Source organism: Bactrocera neohumeralis, chromosome 2 (genome assembly GCF_024586455.1).
Source record: "Bactrocera neohumeralis isolate Rockhampton chromosome 2, APGP_CSIRO_Bneo_wtdbg2-racon-allhic-juicebox.fasta_v2, whole genome shotgun sequence".
Lineage (NCBI taxonomy): Eukaryota > Metazoa > Arthropoda > Insecta > Diptera > Tephritidae > Bactrocera > Bactrocera neohumeralis.
Genome location: NC_065919.1, coordinates 80,486,925 through 80,509,043, shown reverse-complemented (window position 1 = coordinate 80,509,043; position 22,119 = coordinate 80,486,925). Strand labels below are relative to the sequence as shown.

General features: G+C 37.1%; 3 protein-coding genes and 4 long non-coding RNA genes across 8 annotated transcripts; 2 read left to right on the top strand and 5 right to left on the bottom strand.

Annotated features, from left to right (window-relative positions):
- Positions 1–2,980: 2,980 nt before the first annotated feature.
- Positions 2,981–3,583, bottom strand: LOC126751612 (clumping factor B-like). The gene is made up of 2 exons (XM_050462015.1): positions 3,376–3,583; positions 2,981–3,317 (listed from the first exon to the last, which is right to left on the bottom strand). The coding sequence occupies exons 1-2, from the start codon at positions 3,527–3,529 to the stop codon at positions 3,106–3,108; spliced, it is 366 nt and encodes a 121-aa protein (XP_050317972.1). The 5' UTR covers positions 3,530–3,583; the 3' UTR covers positions 2,981–3,105.
- A 3,330-nt stretch (positions 3,584–6,913) lies between these two features.
- LOC126751613 (uncharacterized) lies at positions 6,914–7,823 on the bottom strand. Of its 2 annotated transcripts, none has more exons than XM_050462016.1 (5): positions 7,727–7,823; positions 7,574–7,669; positions 7,444–7,506; positions 7,275–7,358; positions 6,914–7,206 (listed from the first exon to the last, which is right to left on the bottom strand). In XM_050462016.1, exons 1-5 carry the CDS (start codon positions 7,800–7,802, stop codon positions 7,169–7,171), a joined length of 357 nt encoding a protein of 118 aa, XP_050317973.1. In that variant the 5' UTR covers positions 7,803–7,823; the 3' UTR covers positions 6,914–7,168. The 2 variants fall into 2 exon arrangements, with proteins under 2 accessions (XP_050317973.1, XP_050317975.1); XM_050462018.1 differs by having other exon boundaries at positions 7,444–7,508; positions 7,591–7,669.
- A 1,636-nt stretch (positions 7,824–9,459) lies between these two features.
- Positions 9,460–13,167, bottom strand: LOC126751587 (TATA box-binding protein-associated factor RNA polymerase I subunit B). The gene is made up of 6 exons (XM_050461969.1): positions 12,863–13,167; positions 12,553–12,784; positions 12,293–12,488; positions 11,528–12,149; positions 10,314–11,465; positions 9,460–10,246 (listed from the first exon to the last, which is right to left on the bottom strand). The coding sequence occupies exons 2-6, from the start codon at positions 12,764–12,766 to the stop codon at positions 9,656–9,658; spliced, it is 2,775 nt and encodes a 924-aa protein (XP_050317926.1). The 5' UTR covers positions 12,767–12,784; positions 12,863–13,167; the 3' UTR covers positions 9,460–9,655.
- Positions 13,168–13,185: 18 nt separating this feature from the next.
- On the top strand, positions 13,186–14,415 carry LOC126751616 (uncharacterized). Its single transcript, XR_007665898.1, has 5 exons — positions 13,186–13,200; positions 13,421–13,610; positions 13,674–13,832; positions 13,997–14,092; positions 14,167–14,415. It is a non-coding gene; the product is annotated as an uncharacterized LOC126751616 (long non-coding RNA).
- A 1,139-nt stretch (positions 14,416–15,554) lies between these two features.
- On the bottom strand, positions 15,555–15,908 carry LOC126751617 (uncharacterized). The gene is made up of 2 exons (XR_007665899.1): positions 15,839–15,908; positions 15,555–15,766 (listed from the first exon to the last, which is right to left on the bottom strand). It is a non-coding gene; the product is annotated as an uncharacterized LOC126751617 (long non-coding RNA).
- Positions 15,909–16,301: 393 nt separating this feature from the next.
- Positions 16,302–16,934, bottom strand: LOC126751619 (uncharacterized). The gene is made up of 2 exons (XR_007665901.1): positions 16,681–16,934; positions 16,302–16,480 (listed from the first exon to the last, which is right to left on the bottom strand). It is a non-coding gene; the product is annotated as an uncharacterized LOC126751619 (long non-coding RNA).
- On the top strand, positions 16,914–18,493 carry LOC126751618 (uncharacterized). The gene is made up of 2 exons (XR_007665900.1): positions 16,914–17,678; positions 17,740–18,493. It is a non-coding gene; the product is annotated as an uncharacterized LOC126751618 (long non-coding RNA).
- The last annotated feature ends 3,626 nt before the right edge of the window (positions 18,494–22,119 follow it).

Below are 22,119 nucleotides of genomic sequence, written 5' to 3'. Positions count from 1 at the left end.
TGCATCGATTTTTTTAATGAGCTTGATTAGACGCCAAAACGTGTGCTATAAAAGGCTGAGAAGGGAGTTAAATGATGACGCGCTTATAAGTATGCTATAAAAGGCTGAGAAGGGAGTTAGATGATGACGCGCTTAAAAGTATATTATAAAAGAATAAAAAGGGAGTTAAATAATGACGCTAAAAAGTATGCTATAAAAAGTAAGAAGGAAGAAGAAGTAAGAATTAGATGGTGGCGCTAAAAAGTTTAGGTGATTGTATTGTTTAAGGTGGTTTCGAGTCCAAAAATTAAAAATATATGTGCAAAAATATACGATTTTCAAGTTCAGAAACTAAAAAAAATAAAAAGAATAATTTTTTTTTCGCGTTTCAACCATTTAATATTTACGAGTATCTCCTGAGAAGAATATTTAGAAACATAAATACAGAAATATAATGCGTAACAACCGTTTTAATCTACCGATTTACTTAAAAATTGACAAGAATTTTCTATGCTTTTCTAGCGAAAAGCGAAAAACAAAAGCTGAAATCTACTGCTGGTATGCAACTAGGAACTCCATATACGAAAGCTGCTCGGTGCAACCCAAATTCAGTTGGCTCTAATGCTCGAGTCAAACCCTTGAAAGAAAGGCGCAACTAAGTAGATATTGGAAGAAATATTCAAAGCATCATATTATATAACGGGGTTTTTCAATAAGAGCGCTACAAAAGTTTTTTTTTTTAATAAAACAAAAACGGTTTGGAGTATCATGCAAATTCTTTATTCATGTGCATAGTAAATTTGATGTCATCATGTATGGAACTCGATTTCTTTTGCATGGCCACCGTGGGCACGCTTGCAGAAGTCCACACGCTGAACCCAATTTTCGACGGTTTTCAAGCATAAATCGGCTACTTGACGTAGCCCCGAAGTTTATCAATCGTCGCTGGCTTGTTAGCATTGACCACAGACTTGACGTAGCCCCACAGGAAATAGTATAACGCCTTCAGATCGCACAGCCGAGGCGACAAATTGATTGGGCCATTTCGTGAGGTAACACGTTCACCAAACATGGTTTTCAATAAATCGATTATGACATTCGCTGTGTGGCTTGTGGCGCCGTTCTGTGGGAATCACATATTGTCCAAGTCCATATCATCCAATTCGGGCCAAAAATATTCGATTATCATTGAACGGTAGCACGGTGAACGGTTATCATTGAAGTAACGTACCGGTCTTGCTCATCACGGAAGAAGTACGGCCCAATGACTCCGCCGGCCCATAAACAGCACAAAACCGTAATTTTTTCGGGATGTAATGGTGGCTCATGGAATGCGTGTGGTTTGCTGCGTGACCAATAATGCATATTTTGCTTATTGGCGAAGCCATTCAGCCAGAAATGAGCCTTTTCGCTGAAGATGATGAAGTGTACAAAAGCGTTTTACCAAAAGTGAACGCAAAAAAAGTGGTCAGTGACGTAATAGTGTATTTATATTTAGCTGGAAAATCACAGCCAGCAATTGTTCTCAATTGAGCTCAAACACCTTAATGTGAATAAAATTTTGGTTTATCGCACCATCACTTGACTTGATAGAGCGAAGCAGTTGCCTTGCTTGGCCGAAAGCGGTCAAATTCCGAACATTGTGTTTTCTGACGAAAATTTTTTTCCAATTGAGCATTCGTAAACTCTCAAAACGATAGGGTATACTTGACCGACAGTTTATATGAGAATTTAAGTCATCGGTTGGCCACCAGGAGGCATCGCTGTCACCCAGATCTCCAATTGCTTTCAAGCTGGCGTCGTGAGCAAACAAACATTTCGGTCGCAAACCATGGACGTTTCAACAAGACAAAGCGCGAGTGAACCAAGAATGGCTAAAAAACAACGTTCCGAACCTCATTACGACCACACAATGGCTCTCGAATTTACCGGATGCGAATCCAATGGATTATTCTCTCTTTGCCATTTTGGAGAGCAAGGTTCGAAGTAAAAAATACACCAGTCTCGAGATGCTGAAGAAAGCCATTGTCCGTGAGTGGGCCAAAATACCGGCAAGTCACATTCGGGCAGCTTGCGATTCGTTTTTTGACCGTCTCAAGGCCATAGTTAAGGCAAAAGGTGGTCATATCGAGCAAAAGTAAATTGGTCTTGAATTTATGATTATTTTCACACATTCTGTACTTTAAAATAAATAAAAATAATTTCCCAAACCGAATTTATGGCTTTTTTAATTGGACACTTCGAATGCCGGATCCTATTTGGAGCCAGTAGCTTTGCCTTAGACTGTATATGTGCCAAATTTCGAGAAGATATCTTGTCAAACAAAGATTTTATCCGCACAAGAACTTGTTTTTGATCGATGCGTTCGATATCAGCTTTCCTGGGAAATGAGCAGTTTCTTAGGGAGAAAAGAACATACACTTCAAATTGATATCTCAAAAACTGAGAAACTGGTTCGCGTCTATGCAGACGAGTATGGCTGAATCGCCTTAGATCATCACGATAACCGTTTATGTACATACTTTATAGGGTTACCGAGGTTTCCTTTTCGTGTCAAACTTAATGTACTCTCTTCAGGATATAAAAAGAACCATGATTTTCTATTAACAAAGCCATTCCCGATATCACTTCTTATCTAAGAGATCAATAAACTTCGTGGCAAAGGAAAAGGAAAAACCCTGTTTTCACAATCACAAATAGATACATATATCAGAGTATTGGGTTTGGTGTTCCATTTTATATAGCAGATTTGGATTTTCTAATAGAATACAGAAACTAAGTCATTACCATTTCCTAAAACAGAGAAAGTTCAAGAAAGGGATTTCTAGAAAAAAACGGACTTGAAGAGATGAGTTCGACATATTCAAACTATATGAAATCCACAGATTGATTAAGCATCCATTCAGGATAAATGAACCCAATTTAATAGTTTTGAAAACAAGATGGAATTATTCAATGTCAGACACTATCAGACAGTGGTGTTATTAGAACACTTTCTCACTTTATCATGCAATCCATAATTATAAAATTTATTAACTGAAAATCTTGAAATATCTGAACAATATATAATAATAATTTGAAAGAAAAACGAATATAATAGTGTCAGCAGAGCACACCCTCTATAGCCTAGCCCGAAGAGGTCGAGTTCTGTAGCAATTGCAATAGGCGTAGGATGAGGAACAAGGTACGTCCTTCAGGTTTTCCCCCATCATTTTCCTCCGATGAAGACTCGCTACTAGACGACGAATCGCTGTCCGAGGACGAATCGCTGACCGAGATCGACTCGCTGATGCTTTCGGACGTTTCCTCTACGCCGGGAATTGGCCTTGGAATTCTTGCTGTAAAAATTAATTTTTATTTAATTTAATTAACTTTTAATTGCTGAATATGACTTACGAGGATTAAGGCTGTACGGTGGGAAAATCAAAGGACCCGGAGCAGGCTCCGTAGCAGGTTCCCCAGCATTTGCGTTTTCGCTGGGTGCAGCGAATACAACACAGAACGCTCCAACAAGAAGAGCGCTACAAATCAGTACTAGGTAGGACTTCATTTTTGGAGTTTTCAATGCTCTTCAACGACTATTTCACAAAATATTGTTGACATTTTAGTGCACTGAACGGCGCTTATATAGCAAGTCATAGTGATTAGCCCACCACAATTCAAGCGGGTAATCAATCATTTCTATTGATAACAATGCTGATGGACTTCAAGAACTTAGCTGGAAAAATATTTACTCAATGTATTTAGCGGTGTTTAGGTAATGAGAACAAGGCTAAGCGAATAGGAGGCAAGTTCATTAAGGCGAGTTGGCTTATGCAAATGTGGCTGATTTGGAATAATTGCATAAACGTGAAATTCTTAATATTGTATAATATAATGCTCTGTGAAAGGTTACGCGGTATCAATGAAGACTTATTATTATTCAATTGCGTTGAGACTTAGATTTCGGAAATGGTTGGCAACCTTCTTTCGTATAACTGAGAGATATCATTAAAACCCCGACAAAGAAAGATAACATCGTCCGGTTGCCTTGATTAGATTGGGATCAAGTATGATAGAGATAGTGATTAAATACTTGGCGTAATACCGTTACTATTTCCGGTTTATTCTTTAACAAAATAAAAGCGTGACGAAATAAGTTTAGGAGTGTGAAGAGGCCACATAGAAACTGCTTACAATTTATATGATATTTGACAGTTTTCTGTTTTGCCTCTTCTCATGCTTAAACTCATTACGTCACGATGGCCCAATCTTCTTTCTATCATTTTTGAGAAAAAATAATAGTTATATCTTTCTTGAACAGAGTATATTAAGTTTATCCATGCATGTTATTGTAAAACCTCAGAAGGAAATATTTGTCAGCACCGTCGATGTTGGTCCACTATAGCATATAGCTGTCATACAAACTAAACGATTAAAATGAAGTCATTGTCCAAGTTTAGCCAGACCCTTCTCCAACCGGTCTTTCCAACCGAGTAGAGATCTTCCTTTTCTTCTGCTTTCCCCTGCGAATACTACATCGAATACTCGCATACAACGTCTGATAGTGTTTAACGTGGGATCCTGCTGGCGACAGCTTAACTCCACGGTGCTCAAAAGCACAACGGATCAATACAATGCGTCGATCAGCGCCCTGAAAACTGGGTAAAGATTTTCAATACCAATCGGCAGTGTGGCATGGACACACTAACCACCTTGGTAGGGCTCGAGGCCCATCTAAAACCTCTGCCGTACTTTGGGTCCGGCACCCGGTTGCAATGCAACTCCACATTCGACTGACAAAGTCAGTTCTTCCCGCGATTTGGGTTTTAACCACAGCCACCACGAATCTCCACAAAGGGCCAAACACAATGAGTAGACTGGAGCGAACTCCAGGGGCTACTGCTCCCCGTTTAAAGTCTTTGGGATGACCTTGTAGCCGAAGCTACGACCAGTTGAGCTTCCATACAGCCCTAGACTGGTGACCAGGATCTTAGTCGCCTCTTACGACAGGCATGCCTTACCGCGGGTATATTCGGTTTCCCCTCGAACCCGGAGGGGTCCCCCCGTACCCGCAGGGGGAAGTAGATAGGGACAACTGTCAATGTGTTTTACGTGGGTATCTGCCTGCGAAGGCTCAAATCCAGGCTCAAATCAAATTAATGCGTTCATCAGCGCCCCAAAGTGTAAGTGCATGCACAACACTACACTCTGGAAGAAACCAAGGTATGAGTGCCGCCCCACACACATACACGTTGGTTCCAATCGGTGCGGGTGAAAACCAAAGGAACACCCTAGCCACCTTGGTCGGGTTCGAGGCCCATCTAAAACCTCTGCCGTACTTTGGGTCCGGCACCCGGCCGCGTTGCGACTCCATACTGGATTGAATTTTTCAACCCTACCTGACTTTAGGTTTAAACCACAGCCACCACGAATCTCCCCAAAGGGCCAAGAACCAATGAGCAGACTGAAGCGAACTTCAGGGGCGGCTGCTCTCCGTGGTACCATGTTTTAGTCGTTGGTGTGACTGGGTAACGATTTGTACCAAGCCCAAGCTTGCGCTTAAGCTACTGCCAGTCGAGCCCCCAAAAATTCCGAGGAATTCTTAAGAACCCGACTGTATGATTTTTTTTTGTTATCCCTTTCATTTTTGTGTTTGTTATATAATCGCAAACCCATTCAATGAATTGATAGTATTTCAATATAGCACTTTTCTGACATCTCTCACCATGCCGACATTCAATAAACCAGACATGCGAATGTCGGACATAGTGCATTTGGATTTTAGTCGCCTCATACGACAGGCATGCCTTACCGCGGGTATATTCGGTTTCCCCTCGAACCCGGAGGGGTCCCCCCGTACCCGCATACAGTAGGCGCTTTCTCTTAACACGCTGAACCATGTCACTATCGTCATGTATCTCGTACAGCTCATCGTTCCATCGACTGCGATATTCGCCGTGGCTAATGCACAAAGTGCCATAAATCTTCCGCAGAACCTATCTATCGAAAACTCGTTACGCCGACTTATCAGATATTTTTGTTATCCATGCCTCTGCCCTATATAGCAGAACCGGAGTGATGAGTGATTTGTAGAGTTTGTCCTTTGTTCGCCGAGAGAAGACTTTACTGCTCAATTTCCTAGTCAGTTCAAAGTAGCACCTGTTGGCAAAAGTTATTCTGAGTTGGATTTCGAGGCTGACATGGTTATTGCTGTTAATGCTGCTTCCACGAGAGACGAAATTATCTACAACTTCGAAGTTATGACTGTCAACACTGACGTGGGAGCCAAGTCGCGAGTACGACAACTGTTTGTTTGATGATATATTATTTATATTTCGACTTGCCCTCGTTCAGCGCCAGACCCATATGCTTCGCTTCCTTGTCCAGAAAGCAGAACTAACTGCGCTGTTGTTATAGCCAATGATATTGATGTCATCAGCGTACGCCAGCACCTGTACACTCTTATGAAAGATTATGCCTTCTCGATTCAGCTCTGCAGCTCGAATTATTTTCTGCAGCAGTAGATTGAAGAAGTCGCACGATACAAAGTCGCCTTGTCTGAAACCTCGTTTGGTATCGAATTTCTCGGACAGGCGATTCCCGATCCTGCTGGAGGTTTTGGTATTGCTCAGCGTCAGTTTACACAGCTTTGATATCAACGAAGCGGTGGTGCATGTACAAGAAGATTCCTTTTTCACGAGTCTTTTCTAAGATTTAGCGCATGGTGAGTACGAGTATCTGGTCGGTAGTTCATTTTTCAAGCCTAAAACCACACTCATAAGGTCCAATCTCTCGTTAGTGGATGGATATGAATGACTATATGGATACCTCTTCATAACTTAACATTTAGTATATTCTGAACTTCAGCTTTTTGTGGCAATCTAGCTCTCATCTCAGATTGTGCAAAACAACTTGTTATATTCAAATGAAATTTCTTAAAAAACACCGTATATTTTATGCTTATTATTTTTATTTTATTTGCTCTCTCTGTTTCACAATAATATTTATAATATTTTTATAAAGAAAAAATAAACCAATTAGAATAAACTATTAAACAAAGTCGATTTTGGTTTCCAGTTGACTTAAGAATCAAAGGAAGCACCACGTGGCTCTCTTACAAGTGGCGCCTTGACATCTTCATCCTGCACACGTGGGCTAACATCGTCATCAGAGTCAACAGCTAAACTGATATTTAAATAATTGCTTTTTAAGCAAAGGGCGGTCCAGTCAAGTCGCTGGAAGAAGCTGCGTGAAATAGAAAATGAAATAAAATTCAGCACACGAATATAACTACAATATGGTATAGTACTCACAGAACGGTAGAGGGATTGGAAAAGGGAATGGCGGGAAAGCAGTACCAGTCGAAGTCAAATTTCCTGAGATGTCAAACGCGATAGCTAAAGATTGAGTAATAGGAATTGTAAATTAGAATCTTCTAGCAAGCAAATTATAGTAGTTAGGCAACTCGAATATTATACTTACAGGAGGAAGTATTGACTGGCAAGGTGGTTTTAGTAATATTTCCACTAATGCTGAATTCGATAGCTAAAAATTAAGAAATAAAAATTAAAAACAAGCATGGTCTAGTAGTGAATCTACAATAATTACGCACAACTACTTGTGTTAGCTCTTAGGGAGGCTAATGGGCTGAAGGGTGGAGATTTAATTGGTCCAGGTCCAAGGCTTCGGGGTTCTCCGTTGGCGGTCTCTTCGATAATGTGGATATTAACACACACATTGCAACTAAAATTTTAAGTCAATTTACCTTTTCCTTGCGCATTTGCCGACGGGGTAACCGCCATTAAGGCCAACAAGGTCGTTATGGCAAGATAGAATTTCATTGCTAAAACAGTTGTAAACTACTCACCGAGCTTGACAATTTATACACCTTTCCGTTACAATTTCCGCTGTTTGAGTCGCTCAACACCGTTACCATAATCAATCATTCGAATGATTGTCATATTTATCATTCGAATTCATAAACATTCATAACAGAATTCGATATTATGTGAAAGAAAACAAAAACAAGTTTGTTGACGGTGGACTTTAATCCTTCACACAGTACCTCGATAGAACCTTATAAGCGACGTTGAGGAGGATTATACCACAGTAGTTGGCGCAGTTTGTGAATCTTCCTATTAGTCAGACATGCTTTCGTCGCACCATATCCTACAAAGAAGCTCTTTTTTAGCTCTTCGCCGCCGTATTTGAATGCTCAACCGGCAATCCATCGGCCCCGCCGCTTTGTTGTTCTTCAGACGGGTAATTGCTATTCGAACTTCTGCATGGTCGGACAATGGAACGTCTGCTCTATCTGCATTGATTAGGGAATCGGTTTCACCATCTCCTGGTGTAATGCTTTCACTGCCATTCAGCAGGCTGGAGAAGTTTTCCCTCCATCACCCTTGTCGGGGTCATCTGGACTGCGGTGATGTCAGCCTTTACTCCTACGAGGACATCAACCAGCTGGGCAGCGACAAAGTTCCAATTAAGATTCCGGAAATTCCAAGTACATGCCCCTAAATTATGACATGCCCTTAAATGTAACTGAATTTAGTAGGTTAATTGAAAATACCGCGGCCTACCATAGTAAAACACATATTTTTGGCAAAATTGGTCTTTTTTATTCAAGTGTGATACATAATCAGTGTCGACTAACCAACTTTTCGAACTGATTTTTATAGTGCAATTTGTCCTTTGCTTCAAAACAGACCACAGCTTCGGCAATCACCTCTTCTTTCCACGAAAATTTCTTCCCTGCAAGCATTCTTTTGAGAAATAGTCGCAGGGGGCTAGTTCTGGAGAATACGGTGGATGCGAAAACAATTCGAAGCAAGGTAGTCAATAAAAATTATTCCATGTGCTTCTCAAAAAACAGATACCATAAGCGCAGCAGTCGGCTGGCTTTTCCACGCTCTCAAGCGTGATCATCGTGTGCAGTCCTCTCGGATGACTATCGATTGAACTTTAGAGTGAAATGTTGGAGTCAAGCTTCATCCATGGCCATATATCGACGCCAAAACTCGGTTTTATTACGCTTCAGCATCTCCAAACACTGTCCCGAATCATCAAATCGCCGCTGTTTTTAGTCAAAAGTGAGCTGCACCCACATTGCACAGAGCTTTCTCACACCCAAATATTCGTGAATGATATGATGTACACGTTCAGTTGATATCTTTACAGTGCCTGCTATTTCGAACAACTTCTCTTTATGATGATTCGAAATTATTTGTTGGGCTTTTTTGATGTTTTCGTTGGTAACAACCGCTTTTGGGCGTCCATTTCCGTCTTCGGTACTCATTTCACCACGTCTAAACCTAGCATACTAATCCTTGATGGTTGATTTTCATTCGGAAATTCGTCATCAAGCCAAGTTTTTGTTTCAACTATATTTTTCCTTCAGAAAGCAATATTTTTTCAAACACACGAAATTCTTTTTATCACAATAACAAAAGTTGCTTCACTCAAAATGATATAATTTACAAACTAATGATCATATATTTTGGTTTTAAAATTTTTATTTCGATTAAAAATCAATAACTAACTTATCTATAAAGTAAAAAATAATAATATACTATTGTCAGAAAAAGTTTGCGCACAAACTCCAAACACATGTCGACTACATACATATGTAGATCTTACACTCGTTAGTGAAAAGGTCGGTCCTTGTATGTAATTAGAACCAAAATCCTTTTCACCACAGCTCTCTATATGAATTGATCATCATATTAAAATCTTTGATTGGATTATTGTACTTAAATCGTATGCAATCTTGGAAATATTCCAAATCTTCAATACCATATGCAAACATTAGCTCAAGTGTGAGTAGCTCTTCATATAGTATGCACCAATCGACGTTAATGGACTGTGCGCAAGTTTCGAGCAACCAAAAAAATGAACGTGAAAACTTGTTTTGCAAAATTTTTTTCTGACAACTATTGAGGTTATGCGAATAGCCCAACAGCGTCCAACAATCCATATTCGTAGTGAGAAAAGTGCATGTGTGCTCTTCTGCACTGGGAGCATTATTGCTATCGATTTCATTTTCATCTACCGTGTCGGCTTCATCGTCGCTGAGACCATCGAAGAGACGTATTTGATTAAGACCCCTGCGTGGTTGCAAAATTAATGGCTCATCTGAGTTTTTAATCGGTTCCATATCACATTCACTAAAGGCATTAATTGAATGCAGCGCAGATACGTCGAGGTCATCGCTTGCCACCAACGTTTCGTCTGGTGGATCGGGTATAGAGTCCTCATGATCAGCATCAACAATACGCGGCACCTGAAACGCATTAATTAATTCATATTTTTATTAGACTACTCTTTATATAATAAATCTTTATATGTACCTGATTATTGATTGTGGCAGCTTCTACATTGTTGGCAGGTATACCGACGGCTGTTATTTGCACAGCTTGCAGTCGCTTTAGTGCATCTGTCTGCAGCTTTTTCACGTAGCTCTTCTCGTAGTTATCATATTCGGTCTTGAATTCTAGCTCCTCAATGAGTTCCTCTTCTTCAATGGATGCCAGCCACTTGTCTTCGCTTATATTGAAATCAGCCTTCTTATTGCCAATATCATGCTTAACACGATCCTTATTGTCGTTCGATGGTCGAAATATGCCGACGCAGTTGCGTTCTTTAGTGCACGCCAAACGCCGTACCATCAACTGCCATTTGTGCGCCTTAAAATATTCCTTCAAGTCCTTTGAGTGTACATATGGCGCTACAGTGCGTTGCATGTGATCGACACGCATAAATTCTGGTATCTTGAAGGCGGCGTTCGCCCCAGCATTGGAACAATAGAGTAAAATGCGCTTGAAATAGGAATGAGCTGGTGTTAGACTGGGTGGAAATACTATTGTTCCACCGCGTTCTGTTGGATTTGCGGTATTGAGTTCATCCAAAAATTGGTGAAATATGCGATGCATGGTGGTGACTTTGGAATCACTTTCCGCGCCTTCGTTGGTAAGCGCTGCTTGTTCCAATTTTGTGTGCTGCTCCTCTTCCATTTCCTCCAGCAGTTGTGTAGTGCTTTGACATTGTTTGAACTGTCGACAGAAATTCGAGTTATAATGCGAAACTATAACCTTACGCATTTCGATGAACTCTACCCAGTCCTCCCATACAAATAGTAGCGGCGGTGGTGTGAGGTTGGCATTTGCGCTACGCCCTTTTTCAGATAGATTCTGCAGGCACTGATTGGTTTTTCTAGCTGCACGCGATATTAATTTCTCAGTGTGCCCATCGAGACCAAATAGCAATTTGAATACCAATATTATATAAGCCATAGCACGTGCTTCATATGCTGGATAAACATAATCGACGCGTGTACGCATTTGTGGTGGCAGTAAGTTGATCAAACGCTCTACATACGCTGTTATATCGGACGGTAGGTTTAGTTCAGTTGCATAACGTTCAGTGAGTTTTATTAGATCCGGCTGATTGTAGGACTTTATGTTTATAAATTTTGAAAGCAACTCAATATGGTCTCGCAAAGCCTGCAACAATAACAAAGCAATTACAAAATATTGCGTGTAAAATAAATATTTAATTTACACACCTTATCACTGTATTTCGTTGGAAATTTATAAAATTCAATTTCTTGCAACATTTTCTTGCAATGTGGCGCGATGTTCTCCGGAAAGTAGGGTAACACATTTTTTGTGCTCACATGCTCTTCGTCTATGAAGCGCACCAAATCACACAATTGTATATCATCACCAATCAAATTCAACGCTATGGCTAATATGGTAAAGATTTGTCGTGTATTCATTGTGAGTAGCGCATGATCGGCACGACTCATTGATCTGGCCAGAGGTTTCACATTGTGACATTTCAAATTTCCCTCCGAATCTAATGCGTGCTTTTCAATGTGCTTTGCTGGCATCAGTTTTTTAAGTTGTTTTCGAGCACGTGCCGAAAATTGTAATTTGATAGCACGACCTGTCGTCCCAGTGCTTGAAGTATTCCCGGAAGAGCGTGAAGTTTGCGATACATCGGTGGAATTCATGGATGAATGCAGACTGTAAGAGGACTCATCTAATTTTCGCCGATTTTTGCGAAATTCACGCGTGCTTACCGAATCACTGCTTACCACGGATGTGCCCGAATCGTCAGTTCTACGACGTTTTCGTTTGAGGGCGCGACGTTGTAGTGCATGGTTATAAAGAGCAGATGCATCTCTGAAAGAGAAATATAAATATTATTTCAATAGCTATTAAAATGAAAAGAACATACAAAAACTACATACACATGTGTATCAGTTTCACACAATATCAATAGAGATTATTAGTTGTCCTTTAAAGTCTTAACTCAATGTACTAACCTCTGCAAATATCGTACGCCTAATTTCGGCAACTCAACACGTTTTCTACTAAAGAATGCCACTTCATTTCGTCGCAGGTAAGCTGCCCACAGCTGAAGTGTCATTAATTTCAACTCTTCTTTGGCACCAAATGATAGCAGATCATTGACAAGTCCACGCAGTATGTAATTATAGCATTCCCAGGATGTGAGATTTGCTGTTACATGTAAATTAAAGATATTAAAAGTATATATTTGACGTTTATTAAACGAAATATTTACGTTTTTCAGCTTTGAATGTTTGTAGTTTTATCTTTTTCTGTCGTTTCCCTTCTAAAAAATCTTCATCTTGCTCTACTTCCACGGCACGCACTTGTTCCTGTTTCGTACCACATTCTTGGCAGTAAAAGAAACCTTCTCGCAATGTAAATTGCCGCTCCCCGCAAACTTTACAAACTAAATTTGTATTATTGGTAAGCTCATCACCGTCTTGCATCGTATTTTTGTGTTAAATCTGTTAATAAGTTAATAAATATAAAGAAACACAATTTGTTTACTCTTTGCTCTTCTTCTTGATTGCAAGTTCACTTACAGTTGTCATGCCGGCCAGCTACTGCATAGCAACATTTGTCTATGCCAAATATGTATAAATATTTGCTGCCATAACAAGTAATAATTTGTATATTCTCGCAACATGTTGCTTTGTACAATTTCACACTGAGCAGGGTATAATGAGTTTGCCACAACTGTTGTAACACTCGGAAGGAAGCGTCGGATACCGTATAAAGTACATACATATATACTTTTACAAATAAGTGTGGTGAATTGAGCCGATTGGGGCCTGAAATTCTGAAATTTTTTTTACATTCTTTCTTCTCTAAAACATGCTCATTTGTGCCATACAAACTGTTCGATCAAACTCAAGTTCTGGTATGGAAAACGTTTTTATTTAACAAAATATTAGGCACTGATTTATTTCCAAGGCAACGATCATATATATTATATTATATATATTTATACCACTTTTTTAAGGACAATTATAGTAACTGCAGTGTAGTTTTTTCGAAAACACTTAATGACTTTCTTGGGAAATTCCAATATTTTCTAACTCATGAAATGACATATTTATCATTCGAATGATTGATTATAGTAACGGTATTGAGTGACTCATAGTGGAAATTGTAACGGAAATGTATATAAATACTCACGCTTGGTGAATGGTTATCAAAGCTTTCCAGTAAATCGAAAAACAGGTTTAGCTATGAAACTTTATCTGCTAACAATTATTGCCGTGTTGGTCCTTTTGGTCCTTCCACCGCCCGCAAATGCGCAAGGAGAAGGTAAATTGATTTCAAAATTTAGTGTTTAAAAGCATTGTATCGAACTTTTCATTGACTTTACAGGGGAGAGTACCAGCGAGGAACCACCACCGTCAAATTCTACAATTCCTCCAGGTCCTCCAGGCCCTCCAGGTCCTCCAGGCCCTCCAGGTCCTCCAGGCCCTCCAAGTCCTCCAGGCCCTCCAAGTCCTCCAAGAGCTCCAGGCCCTCGACCAGCCGCTTGTGCGTAACTACAATAATCTACATACTTAAAGTTATTACTTTCAATTGCTTTTATTTAAAATTTAGTTGATTCATTCAACATAACTGGAGATTTTAGTGGTCTATGAATATTTGTATTGAATTTTACTTTTATTTAATTGTTATTATGTTATTTTACACTGCAGAATTCTTATGTCCAACAGCTAGACCATCCAGATTTGTTGAAAACGAAAATGAAGCACAAATACCAATATCCCGCAGCTCCTTGTTCCCACTTTCTTGTAAGTCCTATTTAATTTTCCTATAACTAATTTTTTTCTTGCTTAAAAAAACATTTATTTAAATTTCATTGCAGCTGTTGACTCTGATGACGATGTTAGCCCACGTGTGCAGGATGAAGATGTCAAGGCGCCACTTGTAAGAGAGCCACGTGGTGCTTCCATTGATTCATAAGTTAACTGGTAACCAAATTCACCTTTATTTAATAGTTTATTGTAATTGGTTTATTTTTTTTTTCTTTTGTAAAATTATTATAAATATTATTGTTAATCAGAAAGAGCAAATACAATAAAAATAATAAACGTAAAATATTTATGTATCAATATTCAAAGAATTTTACTTGAATATAACAAATTGGATTGTATCTAGAATGATGCAATCGATAAAATTCCTCATCTTCCGCTAATGGCGTCACATCTTAGTGTTTTTGGTTTCAAACGAACTAATGAAGATTAACAAGAGTTGCGAAGTCTACTCTGAACCTAACCACAACTTAAACCATCTAGAAATAATGTAATGAAGAAAGCTTGAGTTAGATATTGAGTTACACATATACATCAATTATCTGGATGGTGAGACGAATAGAAACCCGAGTGACTATATGTCCGTTCGTCCATCCGTGCAAGCTGTAACTTCAGTAAAAATTGAGATGTCGTATTGCAACTTGGTATATAGTATAGTATACATGCGTACCTTGGCAAAAAAGAAAGGAAGACCATGCCATATTATGACCAAAAACTGATTAAGGTCTTGGTTTCGAATATTTGCACCCCAATAACTTTAGTTGACTTTTGACCGAAAATATCGGACAATGTGTGAGACATTTAACTGAAATTCGGGGAAAATTCTTTCTTGTTGATAGTGTGTTTATGTCTCAAAAATGGGTTGAATCGGATCAAATTTTCCTTTAGCCCCCATATACCTACTATAAAGATTTTCGAAGTTCCGGATGACTTTATTCCGCATATATCGGCCAATATGTTAGTTATCTTAACAAAATTGAGAGGGCGTATTTTACTCATAACAGTGATAATTTCGGCAACAATTTTACCTAGCTCCCATATAACTAATATCAGGATTTTCGAACAACCGACTGACTTTATTCCATATGATTGGTGATTGTATGTGAGGAAACTTGATGAAACCTAGGGAAAATCCGTTTAGTTTGTGGCCTTTAGGCTGCATGTAGTATTGACAAAAAGTAGATAAAATCAGATCAATACTATCTCTTTTATACCTAATATAAGATCTTCAAACTTTTTAAGTAGTTCAAGTTGTGATTCGGTTCAGAGTAGACTTCGCAACTCTCGTTAACCTTTTTTAGTTCGTTTGAAACAAAAAACACTAAGTTGTGACGTCATTAACAGAAAAAGAGAAGTTTTATCGATTGCACCTATCATTCATCAGACACAATCAAACTTTTTATACTCAGTGAAATTTCTTAAAGAATATATAGTACTCGTATTTTATGCTTATTGTTTTTATTTTATTTGCTCTTTCTGATTTACAATACTTTTATAAAGAAAAAATAAACCAATTACAATAAAATATTAAAAAAGTATAATTTGGTTTCCAGTTGACTTAAGAAACAAAAAAAGCGCCACGTGGCTCTCTTACAATTAGCGGCTTGACATCTCCGTTCTGCACACGTGGGCTAACATCGTCATCAGAGTCAACTGAAATTAAATTTAAATAATTATTTTTTAAGCAAAAAAAAAATAGTTATAGGAAAATGAGAGCGGACTTACAAGAAAGTGGGAACAAGGAGCTGCGAGTTTTCAACAAATCTGGATGGTCTAGCTGTTGGACATAAGAATTCTGCAGTGTAAAATAACATAATAACAATTAAATAAAAGTAAAATTCAAATCACTAATAAACAATATATAGTATAATACTAACAGAATGGAAAGAAGGGACGACCACTGAAATTTCCAGTTATGTTGAATGGAGGAACTAAAGTTTAAATAAAAGGAATGGAAATTAGTAACTTTAAGCAGGTAAATTACAGTAGTTACGCACAAGGAAAGCGTCTTATGGGGAAAAATGGTTGGAAGGGTCCAGGTCTGAATGGTCCTGGTCCTGGTCTAGGACGTGGAGGACTTGTAGAATTTGACGGTGGAGGTTCCTCAGTAGTACTCTCCCCTGTAAAGTCAATGAGAAATTCGTTACATTACTATTAAATACAAAATTTTTAAGTCAATTTACCTTGAGCATTTGCGGCCGGTGGAAGGACCAAAAGGACCAACACGGCAAAAATTGTTAGCAGGTAGAGTTTCATAGCTAAACTTGTTTTGCGATTTACTGGAAAGCTTTGATAACCATTCACCAAGCATGAGTATTTATATACATTTTCGTTACAATTTCCACTATGAGTCACTCAATACCGTTACTATAATCAATCATTCGAATGATAAATATGTCATTTCATGAGTTAGAAAATATTGGAATTTCCCAAAAAAGTCATTATGTGTTTTCTTAAAAACTACACTACGGTACTAATTATAATTGCCCGTAAAAAAGTGGTATATGTATGTGTATATATTTGCATAGAAGACTTTATTGGGTTAAATTTTGTTTTTTTTTCCTTACAGCTTTTCCATCTGCATAAAGTCAGCTACGGGCACTGTTTTCTCATGTTCAGTAGCTGAGGGCCTTGAAAAGTTATAGTTCGAACTCGTTCGTTTTAAGATGAGAAGAGTACCAAATTCAATTGTCAAATACAAATATCAATTCGCAAACATCCTGCCTAAACTTTATTCTAAAATTTGTTGTAATTCATCTCTTCATCATAATAATATTAATAAACATAACTTTATACTTGTGTTACAAATACATGTATATACAGACGGAGATACGAATATGCCTAAATCGACTCGGCTCATCACACTTATAATGTATATACATATATACTTTATAGGTTATCCGACTTTCCCTTCCTAGTGTTACAACAGTTGTAGCAAACTTATTATACCCTCTTCAGGGTGAAATCATACTCATAGCAACATGTTGCGAGAGTATAAAAATTAATGGTCGTTATGACAACAAATATTTATACACATTTGGCGTAGACAAATGTTGCTATGCAGCAGCTGACCGGCATGACAATTGTAACTGAACTTGCAATCAAGAAGAAGAGCAAGAGTAAACAAAGTGTTTCTTTTTGTTTATTCATTTATTAATAAAATCAACGCAAAAATACGATGCAGGACGTTGATGAACTTACCAATAATACAAATTTAGCTTGTAAAGTTTGCGGTGAGCAGCATTATATATTGCGAGAAACATTCAAAGGACCTGAAGGAAAATTTAACACAAATGGCAGTTGTGGGGACAGCGTTGGCCGTGCATTAAAGAACGCAACTGTATCGGCATATTTCGGCCATCGAACGGCATGAAGGATCGTGTTTAGCATGATATTTGCAAGAAGAAGACTGATTTCAATATAAGCGAATATAAGTGGCTGACATCCATTGAGGAAGAGGAACTCATTAAGGAGCTAGAATTCAAGACGGAATACGATAACTACGAGAAGAGCTACATATATAAAAAAGCTGCAGACAGATGCGCTAAAGCGCGTCTATAATCAGGTACATGTATAGATTTATAGAGTGGTCTAATAAAAAATATTAATTAATAAATGCGTTTTAGGTGCAGCGTATTGCTGATACTGATCATGAGGATTCTATACCCGCTGCACCAGACGAAACGTTGGTGCAAACGATGAGCTCGACTTTTTTGAGCTGCTTTCAATTAATGCTTTCAGTGAATGTGTGTGAAATCCCCTTAGAGGTCCTAATAAAATGTGTCTCTTAGATGGTCTCAGCGACGATAAAGCCGACACGGTAGATGCAAATGAAATCGACTGTCATAATGCTCCCAGAGCAGAAGATCGCACGTGCACTATTTCTCAAATTTTCTCACTACGAATATGGATTGTTGGACTAGCTGGGCTATTCGCATAGTTGTCAGAAAAAAATATTGCAAAACAAGTTTTCACGTTCATTTTTTTAGTTGCTCGAAACTTGCGCTGTAACCATCAACGTTGAGTGGCGCTTATTATATGAGGAGATTCTCAAACTTGAGATAATGTTTTCATATGATATTGAAGATTTGAAATATTTTCAAGCTTGCATACGATTAAGTACAATAGCCCAATTCAAGATTTTAATGTGATGATCAATTCATATAAAGAGTTGGGGTGAAAGGTATTTTGACCGTTTCACTATCGAGAGGATATTCTATGTAATCGATATCAAAGGACGCGATTTGGTGTGGCGGAAAGTACAAACAGGCAGTAGTATATTATTATTTTTTACTTAATACATTATATAAGTTAATTATTGATTTTTAATCAAAATAAAACCTATTAAAAACAAAATACATATGTATATGTATTTATGTATTTGTATTAGTTTTTTGTTTTGTTATCCTGATAATTTTATACAATTTTATATCTTTTGTTAAGTTCCCCACGAATTTTTAACGCACAGAAGGAAACGTCGGAGACCCTATAAAATATATGTACATATATGCATATAAATGATCAGAACGAAAAATCTTATCGCTAACCATACACCTACGCCTCCCCACAGAGTCAAAAAACTCGTTTCATGGCTCTTAACTTGCCCAAAACTTTCCGTCATTAGACAATTTGTCTCAAAAATTCTAAAAATGTTCTATTTCTAAAACGGGTCTTTATTTTTCCTTACTCTATTATAACAAAGCTTGTATGTGCTGTTAAATTTGCTAGACATTTGCATACTCTTAAGCACATACTTTTTTTGTATATTACTAAGCTCAAGAAATCATCGCAGTTATTTATTAAATTAATTAATTTATGGCTATCATAACACACTTTACGTATGTACTTAAGTATGTATCTTAAATTTTTGTTTCTACGCTAAGTGAGGTAACTGTATCAAAATCACCACTTTAGCTGTGATATTCCAACTGTCTTCTGTCCATTTCCTTAATGAAGCACACATGCGTATATACATTCCTACATAAATACTTATACCATATGTATATGAATGTGTATGGCCAAAAAACCACAACAAACCACATAGTAATTAAAACAGATATTTTATAAATAACGTTGCGTAGAGCGACGCAACAGTTGCTTTTATTTAAAAGAGAGCATTGGAGAGTAAATTTAAAAATGAAGAGCAAATATGACTTGCAGCAAGTGAAAAGCCAATGCATGAAGGATTTATGTATGTATGTTTTTTATTCTCTATTTTTGTTGTAACTGTAACGGTGACAAGTAGGTGACGATGGAGCTATGAATGTGTATAGACGCCCAGTGGGAGCAAAAGTGTACATAAGTACGTATGTAAACATGTATGAATAAAAGTGACCAACCGTTCATTAACAAAAATAGAGTACAAAGCGCAGAGATTACACTCTGTAACAAAATGTTACATCTGCAGATGTGCTATAGATAAGTATTATGGCCGAGAATGCCTGAATAAATTTAGTTAAAGAAATTTTTTTTCCACCGCTTCAATTATGTACATACATATATTAAATTGATAGCAGCATATTATACTTTCAAGATCTAGGCTTACCAAAAATTACTCAATTTTGAATACCTTTCTGCAAGAGGCAACGACTAGGATATCAAACGATGAGGAAAATTTCAGCACGAAGCATATTATTCAGAAGATTTTTAAGAAATATTTTTATATATATGTACATATGTAAAAATTGGAACACCTCCCCGTAATGAGGACAAAAAAAATTAAATTTTTCGAAGCGGCTAGTTTTGACTATGTCTCCTGGGTGGCCGAAGGTATCACTTTAAAGAAGACGGCTACTAACGGGGCACGAGGTCCATAGGTCTAGAGTAGAACGCAAGGTAACCACGGAAATCTAATTCAGTTCCACACCAATATGAGTAGTTCAAGGGTACCACTTTGCTTTACTCATGGCTCATTGGCTTGGCAGTTTTCCAGCGATTCCCCTATAACCCTATATTTCTAGTAAGAGCATATACTCCTGTAGGAGTGAATGCTATGAGGCTGCACTTTCGAGAAAGGGCTAGAAAACATATTTTTTACCATATATTTCTTTCTCCACTCAGGTTTTAAGACTCATTTATGTATATAATATACATAAGTTGCCTTTGAGATTTGTGTTACTAGTAAATCTATGCTAGCTACTAATTTAGTTCACTACAAAGACTAATCTGATTAATTGATATTTAAAATTATTGTCATAGTTTAAACTGGGGTTTCATATCATTTCCCAAACCACTGCAGCACAGTGTAGCATGAGAACAACTACTCGTAAATGATATATGGTGTGGTATACATATGTATGTGCTATATGAGTATATAATGTGAGTAACGGCAGGCTGCCGTTAAATGCTCACCATACACACCGCACAAATAGCTGAAGAGTATCGTGGAATAAGCTGGTAAAACAAAATATTTTATATTTTTGTTGTTGTGCTTAATGTTGTTGTAGTATTGGTATTGGTATTAGCACATTCGGACGTTTTCTGTATTTTCACAATTTCAAAAAAATCAGTTTCGTTGGCAATGCGACTCGCGAAACAACAAAACCGCAAACGCATAGAAGAAAGAAGGCAAGTAAAGGAAGTATGCACATACATACATGTGTATATATGTATGTACATATGTATGTATCTGTGTATGAGCAAAGGAAGGAACAATTTGAAAGTATAGACAAATGTACTTGTAAATACTTATGTATGGAGTAAAGCAAAATAACTTGGAGGCCGAAAATGATTTCACAGACAAAGTAATCTTGTGAGGCAACGGTACGTTAGAGGCCGAAAAAGTGCATGAGGAAGAGAAATAGTGTTGATGGCAGCAACAGGCGGAAAGAAAGTGAATGAATGTGCATGATAGTGCGTCGATAATAGTGTTTTTGAACTAACGAGAAAAAATATATGAATAAAAAAAAAAGAAATAAAAAACAAAAAAACAAAAAACGGAAATTGCAAATGATTATAGCTAATATTTTTATTATTTTACGTGAAGGACATTTGTAAAAAGAATACAAAAAATACAATAAAAACTAATTTGCACTAAAAATAAAATTGCTGCATAAAATATGTATATGCAAGCATTTATAAATACACAAAAACAACGTAATAGTCTTATGAATGTCATCAATAAATATATTTCCGGTATTAAAATATGAACAAAAACTTTCAAAAGAAAAGTGAAAATAAAACAGAAAATAAATAAAAATAATAAACAATTTTTTTTGTATACAAATTTTGTGACAATTGAATTTTAAAGTGAAAATAAAACAATATATTAATTTTGTGTCTTGATAATACTAGTTAGTTTAGCAGATATCTAGGTGCTTGTACTTAATACGATATTTTAAGTTAAAAAATTGACACTTTTGATTTTAATAATTCAGTGTTAATCATGTTTGACTCAGTTGGTGCCCATTTAATTAAAAATAATAAGCAATGTTTTGGGATTTCAGCGTTGGCGAATATTTTATAATAACTTAAAAAAAATGTGTTGGGAACGGTCGGTCTGGTTTATATGATCACAATAAGATTTCAATCCTTGTCTTTTATTCAAAGCTTTGGGGAAATATTTTTACAGTAACATAGTATTAATAGGACTTTTTCATTTAATAATTTGCAAAGATCAATAAATAAAACTAAATTAAAAAAAAAATAATAAATAAATATAATATAAATTTAAATAAATATAATAGTAGATAAAATTATATCTGTTATTTTAAATGTGTGAAACTGTGCACCAAATTATTTTCTAATTATTTCTGGTTTCTGGATGTGTTAGAATTAATAATTTAATTTAAGATAGGTTTTTTTTTGTTAGTATTAAATATTTGTAAGTGTATTCTTTTGACTTCACTGAGCTTTAAAAAATCTGCTGAGTAAGCTTGGTCTTAAAATCAAAAATCCCAACAAAGTTGCTCAGTTAGCTCCGTAAATTTTCGGAAATAAAAGTACGCCAATAACAATAAAAATACGAAGTGAAAATTTATCTAGAAAAAACCATAAAAGTGCGAGAA